At 41.7% G+C, this 7,560-nt stretch overlaps 1 protein-coding gene across 3 annotated transcripts in view; it reads right to left on the bottom strand.

The window, feature by feature from the left end:
• The window catches only part of unc5db (unc-5 netrin receptor Db), a 208,455-nt gene that overhangs the window by 26,006 nt on the left and 174,889 nt on the right, over positions 1-7,560 (bottom strand). For all 3 annotated transcript variants that reach the window (XR_011102151.1, XM_068703346.1, XM_068703347.1), the window contains one exon: positions 4,606-4,777. Coding sequence is in view for 2 of the 3 variants with exons in the window: in XM_068703346.1 (XP_068559447.1) it covers positions 4,606-4,777 (172 nt within the window). In the remaining variant the exon portion in view is untranslated. The remainder of the gene's footprint in view (positions 1-4,605; positions 4,778-7,560) is intronic.

Below are 7,560 nucleotides of genomic sequence, written 5' to 3'. Positions count from 1 at the left end.
TCACTCACATCCACATCGGGTGTCTGGGTTCTTTCTGTGAACATTTTATGTTTATGCATTTTATACCCATGCTTTCAGCATCCTCATAAGCACGGCTTAACTCACAGCAATATGGCACTGAACAATATACTGTGGCTGGGAGTGCGTATTCTAACGACAGCTGGAATAAGGGTATTTTAATGGCCCTGTGCATTTGCAGGTATTATGCATCGTCATAACCCTACGCTCTCTCTCTTTCTCTTTGGGTTAGCCCTCAATGGTAAGTCATTATTTACACTCTGAGGAGCTCTGCCCTCTTTTAATATTAGAGTGAAATATCTCAAAGCGACATGAATCCTGTATTCACTCCCATCCTTCCTCATTCACAGCACTTGCACATCTTGAGAAATTGCCCTCTTGCACAGAAAAAAATTATAATTTTGTCACACAATGGCAAACCTAGAATACTTATAAATGGCAAAATTAGGTAAACATGAGCTTGAACTCAAAGGAGGGGAGAGAAAATACACAAACTGACAAAGTGGTGACCCTTGGTCAGCAAACAAGATGTCGATCGGAAGAGCTCTTCAGAACCACATCAATCTCTGACCCAACGGCCTGAAGAGAGTCGACAAGGTCTCTCTTCTTACAAAGATGAACGAAAGAGGGAAGCGAGCAACTTCTGTTTCTGTATTTTGGCATCTACTTACGCATCTCACGTCTGTACATTAGTACGTGTGGAGAAGGGCCGTGTTTATTGGGTTAGCAAGTTACAGGGCTTTTGGGCTCAATCATAAACAACCCTGTCTCCTATAAAATCGCATTTCCATACAACTTAACTCCATTTTGGCAGTATTTAATAGGTGGGTAACGTTGGGAACTGAAAAATAAATAAAAACGCAACAAAACTACTTGGTTAGGTTTAGTCAAACATTATACTCATACTTATACACTTGTTACGTTATTAAAGTTACAGACGTAAAGTAGTCAAAGTCAACGTGGACTATTGGTTTAACACAGAACATGAACAGCGGTATCCGGGGTGAAAGTTAGTTTGATCCACCCCAACGTCCTTCTTCTGTTGATTATTTGTGACACATCAAAAACAAACAAAATGTAATTGGAGATGCAGTCTTGTTGTTTGGGAATGGATTTTTAGGAGACTGATTTTGCATCAGAACAGAAAAATGGCATTCTTGTAGGTGTTTTAGGTCCAGGCGACATTTCGACTGTTAGCTACTTGGAAACACTTCGGACAACAAATGATCATGGGTGAAACAAATCGATAAGATGTTGACAACATGGGAAATGGTCTTGCTACTGTATAATCATGTTTTGATAGCCAAACAAACAAGACCAAGTGAAGCTATGGCTACGTGCTCCGAACATATACTCGAAAACACCAAAAAGAAGAGTGTCGGCTCTGAGCATCTATTCTGGTACTTGGGCAAGACACTTAACCCCGAAGGCTACCACCTTGCATGGTAGCCTCTGTTATCAGTGTATGAATGTAGTGTGAATGAATGTAGTGTTAAAGTGCTTTGAGTGGCCGGAAGACTAGAAAGGCGCTTTCAGGACAAAAACATTTGTCCTGAAATTTGCGCTTTTCAAAACATAATTCAGGACAAAAGAAGATCAGGCTGTTCTTCCTCTAAATTACAAGCTCTTATAAGCGCTGACAACGACCACAACAGCCAGGGGTAAAGCAGTGGTATTCATTATTCTGACCCATGCTCAGCTTGCCAAAACTTTACATCAGATTTACATTTACATTACCGCCTGATTGAATACTCTCTTCATGTTACTGCTCAAAAACATGAGCAAATAATGCAAAGTGACAGCGATTGGGCTTGTCATGCCTTTGGATTTGGGATTAAGCTCTCGGGACTTCATCCAGACCGGTAAAAACAATCTTCTTTGAAAAAACAGACATTGTTGGAACACATACACAGAAAGAGCTGGTAGAAATACAATGTGTCCTATTCAAAAGCATTAGAGCGAAGCTAACAAGAAGCGAGTTGAACCGTTTGCTTGTGTTTGGTGTTGATGGTGTGTGTGGATGTGTGTGTGTGTGTGTGTGTGTGTGTGTGTGTGTGTGTGTGTGTGTGTTGCTGTTTAAATGTGTGATGGGGGATTGGGAAATGTCCGTTGAGGAAAATGGAGAGTCGTGCCCAGCCAGAGAAACAATCTCCATGATTCTCTGCCTGATAGCCTCACATCTAAATTCAGCGTGCCATGTCTTCCCTGATCCACTAATCGATACTGCCCCTTATACCCCCCCCGCCACCACTCCCTCACTGACTGACAGCAGCCATGCCTCTTCTTGCCCATTACACCCTGTAATTGTTTCTTTATTTCCCTCCTGCCGGACCGGCGGTGTTACCTTCATGGGGTCTTATGTCACCCTCTGAGCCCACAGAGAGCATGAGGCTAGATCAATGAGCAACCCCACGAAGCCCCAACAGTCCTTTATGGCTCACGCATTACTCACCTGACACATCCCACACGCTCGCTAACAGGACCTTTTACTGCATAAAGCACACATATATATATATATATATTAAAGGTCAGCAAACAGAGGGGGATAACAGAGTCAACAAACCATGGCATCTAAGGTCAAGGAACAAGACTTGAACGTCCGTGTTCAAAACTCACTGTCCTGCACTGAGTGACATCTGATACTGTGTGAAATAGTTAAAGAAAAAAAGGCAACATAAAGGAAACTATGGCCGTGGTTACACTTTGTTTTTTGTGACTGAATGTGCCAGATTGAAACTCAGCTGTGTCCACAAATGTGTGTCCACACTTTACACTTCAATGCAACCTGCTTGATCGGATAGGGATCAGATATATTTTTCCTGTGTGTGTGTGTGTGTGTGTGTGTGTGTGTGTGTGTGTGTGTGTGTGTGTGGGGAGGCTAACGAGCCCACATGCTGAGATCCGGCACACGTTACTGAGATCTGGCCCCTCCCCTTCCGGCGGTACATGGGAAAAAAATATGTATGGTAGTCAACGTTTTTGATCCCCTTTAAATTGAGCCGTGAATGAAACATATGATGTTTGTTAGTTTAAAAGATAATTTTAAATGGGATCAATTATTTGTCTTTTTTCAATTTCTTTTTTATAGCCCAAAATCATGAATTTGTCTCAGAGGGCTTAACAATCTGTACAGCAACGATTGACAACCGTCAATATTTTTTCCAAAATAAGGTCCCATGGTGGTCCACCGGAAGGGACGGGACTTCACCTTTCAATGCGAGCCAGGCGACCTGGGCATGTGTTCTGGCTTACCGAATCCCAAGCGTACAGACATGACAGCTAATGCGTCCTGGCATGATCAAAAGTTGCTTTGAAAGACAATTGAAACCCCGACCTACGACAACATATCTTAGAGTTAAATGACATCTAGCCGCCGTACTGGCGTGGAGAAAATACTGTTAACTACGCTATGCTCAAAATACATTTTCATATTTCAAAAATATACTCTAGAATCGTAGAAGAAGGTGTAATATGAATTGTAAGTCACTCATGAAATTAGTATAAAAGCTGCATTAATTCAGTTTTTGGCCACTTGGGGGTTGCAGAACAAGCATTGATATAATATGACCAAATAAAGTTTTTTTAGCAAACGTGTCAGTAAAAAATATACACATCCAGAAGATACGGAGGCGTGTTTATATTTCCTCGCCGGCTCTTTGTTTAGAGCTGTTTTACATAAAATATGCTGCTGCTGGAAAAAAAGTTGGATTGGAGTGAAATTTGTGGGCCAGAGCACCAATACAACAAACTAAAGGAGGCTGAACAGCTCCCTAGAGGTGAAGGGAACTACGGAATTGCGTGTTAAATCTCTGTAGTTTTGGCACTACAAGCAATTCCTTTCACACGATACATAGTCATATTTAAAAAAAATGAAATTAGGTTTACGGCAACATACGCCTGCAGCAGGTTAAAATATTTGCTGTGGTTCAGTAGCTAATAAAGAAAAGAACGCATGCAGGTATCATATGTATGATATGGACACACTGGCAGATTTGTGTTTGCTTTCAGATTGTAGGCGTGTAGGGTTGGTAGACCCAGGTGTTACAGCTACAGTTGCATTGAACAACACACAATCTAGAGCCATGGAAACAACGAAGCAGTATGGCGGTCACATACAGTACATGTTCTACCATTGTATCTCATGTATAGTGAGACAGGTGGTCAGTGGGTTGAAAAGGATTTCATTTAAATACTGGTTCAAGTAAAAACAATGAGATACTGTTATATATGGAGACCAGTGCATTTAACCAAGCCTTCAATATGGCTACATCACAGCACGACCTCAACAGCGCATGTACTTTTTTTTACTTTTACGCTGTGACTGATATTTTAATGGTGTTTTATCTGTCTACAAAAATCTGCACTTCAATGTCATTTATAATCTAGTGTTGAGGTGGAGCACGCTTTGCACTACAATCTTAAACAGGGGAAACCCTGAGGTTCGGCTTGTTTACCCTGCCTTCATTCCTGTTGACATTTAGCTCCAACAGAAAAAGAATAGAGCCAAAGGAAAAGACAACGGAGGGGAGCCATGTCTGAGCCGAGCCAAGATCTTGACGAGGGTGTACTGTACTTGACAGCTCTCACCTCCCATTTGCTGTCCTGGGTTTTCCTCTTGAGCTGGACGTTCCAGTTCTCTGTGTCCACCTCGGCGCAGTGAGCGATGGTCATGGCCACCGGGGTGAAGAGGTCCAGGACCGGAGGGCCATACGTCACCTCTGGGCCCAGGAGGATTTCACAGCCTTCCAGTGTTTGGACACTGAACACACCGTGACACACACACACACACACACACACACACACACACACACACACACACACACACACACACACACACACACAGAGAGGGAATGAGACACATTGTAAAAGATGCATGAGAAGAAGCTGGCAGCAGAATGATAGAAATTGCAGGGCATCGCATCTCCTGCACAGATGCAGTCTTAATGTTAGCATGTCTGCAATATATTAGTGTACTGCAGGACTGAAAAACACATAATGTGAAATGCTTAATGAAGAGAATACTTTTGATCCATAATCTGTGATAAAAAATAAACCTTTCACTCAAGAAAAGGTGGAACAGAACAGCCACCTTGTGCCTTGTGTTGTACATGGCGGCACCTTTCTAGCTGTAAGCACTGTTAAGATTGTGGCTACTGCTCTTCGCTGACTTTACCATATATAATGAATAAATAAATGTATTCATTTAATTAAATATTTTCACCTCTTTACCTTGCCTTCAGACAGCCCTTTCTGATGGGGAAGTGAATCACACAATAACACAAACAAACCAACTCCCATGTTCCACGAGGTAAAATCACTGTTTCTGTCAAAGGAGTATTGTGGCTTTGAAGAGAGCATAGATAGCACCTTCAGTCCCACGTCATAAAGGGCTCTCTGACAGCCAGGTGAAGCGGTAAAAATATTCTAAATATAGTGTACACTTAAACTGATATTGGTCTTTTTCATGTGGCGAAAATAAGTTATGCTGCGGCCCCCGTCCACAGCAGTACATCGCTTTGCTCCAGCGGCATGCTGAATGCTATCTACTGTAATACACTGACAATTGATGAGTACCTCATACAAATGCCTTTAATATCTCTGTTTTAGCTGCTGCTTGCTGCTACATAAACAACTGTGGACTCTTGCTCCTGGAATATACCATAGTGCTACAGAGCCAGGCTGCAGGACTTCGTTCAGGCACAGGTGAAAAAGTCACTGCGATCAGCCGGCGAGCTGGAGTGAGCTCATTAAAAAGTGGATTACAACGAACAGTGGATTGCAAGTGGATGGTGGCCCCAACAGCCGCGGTGGTTGGTTTTTAGAAAAAAGGGCAGGCGGGGCCGTGACAGAGGAGATCAATGCCTCCACAAAGGTTTCTAAGCTCACGTCAGATCAGAGATCTGAATGTTGATTTGTTACCGTTTCCTCCTTTGAATGGGAAGTGATTTATAGTCGCCACGGAAGCGGCAGCTTCAACGTACAGCACGCTGCACAACGCCTTTAAATAAACAGGTCGAGAATGAGGAAGAATGAAAGTAGCAGCGAATTACAGTTGGACTCAACAGCTGCTGTATAAGAGCCTGCTTATTAAAGAACTATTCCAGTTCATATCAACCTATTTTTGACCATCAGTTTATCACTATGACCACAAGAAAGAAACATGAAAGACGGAAGGAAAATGATGCTCAGAAGGGTTGCAAACAGCTTAGTCACATCATCTAAACCGCTTTATTTCGAGGTAGGGGCCATGTCCACAAAGACCTTAGCACTGTGTGAAAAAACATATTAGGGGAGGTCCCAAAGCAGAGGGCTTGTCTAGTGTTTGTATTTCATGTCTTGCGTTTTGTCTTAAACAGCAAAACACTTACGTTTGATCAAGAAAGGTGTTATACACATACATCGTTAACTCAAACTTTCCATCACTTTGATCCGGACTGAAATTAATCACAAAATACTTTGAAGATTCCGTTCAGCAGGTCAAAGATTTTACTTTTCCAGTGAAACATCTCTACCTTTACCCGACAGATAGTCAATATTCATGGTCCCGAAAGGATGAACCCTAATGACATTGGTGATTCATTAACCTTTCTTCTATCACTACCATCTGGTAAAAAATGTCCAATACTTTAGTTTATAGCTATAGATATAAATATGGACATTCCCTTCAGCAGTACTTTGTGTTTATTTCTAAGTTAGTAAGGCTGAACTGAATAGTTCTAAACTTCAAATCTTAGTCATGCAACATTTGAATACTGCACATCTTCTTTTCTTTTTGTTTTGCATGTCCAGTCCTTCTAGTTAAACTCTGTATTTCTGTATTTAATTACAAACAGGCTTGTAGTGAACAGTATTAAACTATTTGTAGAATTAGTCCAGTGTGTCCATTAGTTCCAGTGGTGGCTGGGTAGGATTGTTTCCAAATGGTGTGGTGTAAAGTCCAAAAGTAAAAATATATTCAAAACAATTCACAGCATGTTTTTATCTAACAAAATATTCTGCTTCACTCCATGTTGGCTTTTAACAGTTTGCTCTCCCGCTTGCCGCACACCTAGGGGGGCACGCATTACAGACTAGCTACTATGCCATTTATTCCGATGAATTACTTTATTTAAATTGAGGATTTCAACAAATTTTTTAGGGTGATGACGTCATAAAATATGACGACAGACATTTAAAGCTGCATTCAAGAAGCTGAATAGAAGCTTTGAACGTTAAAAGAAATTGCTACAGCCCTAACGTTGGCACACATCTTGATCACAACACTGCTGTAGCCAAGTGCATCCTCAGAGAACAGCGTGGCCGTGGAGTCTTACGATTGTCTTACAAAGTGCCGATTTCAGCTTGAAAGAAGTGAGCACACCTTAACATGTCGGCAAATGTTTGAGTTAGTGGGTCTCGAAACTGTGACAGAGCCTTAAAACAGACAGTTGTGGTGAACATTTGTTTTCTCTTTCAATGAGTTCGGCCAAATTTGGAAGTTGTTTTATAACTCGTCTAATTGTCTGACTGCTTGTCTTTCTTGTCTATTTAGTGATAGAGGGG

Source organism: Cebidichthys violaceus, unplaced genomic scaffold (assembly GCF_023349555.1).
Source record: "Cebidichthys violaceus isolate CVI_PGR_0920_01 unplaced genomic scaffold, fCebVio1.0.p SCAF_9, whole genome shotgun sequence".
NCBI lineage: Eukaryota > Metazoa > Chordata > Actinopteri > Perciformes > Stichaeidae > Cebidichthys > Cebidichthys violaceus.
This window is presented reverse-complemented; position numbering and strand designations above follow the sequence as displayed.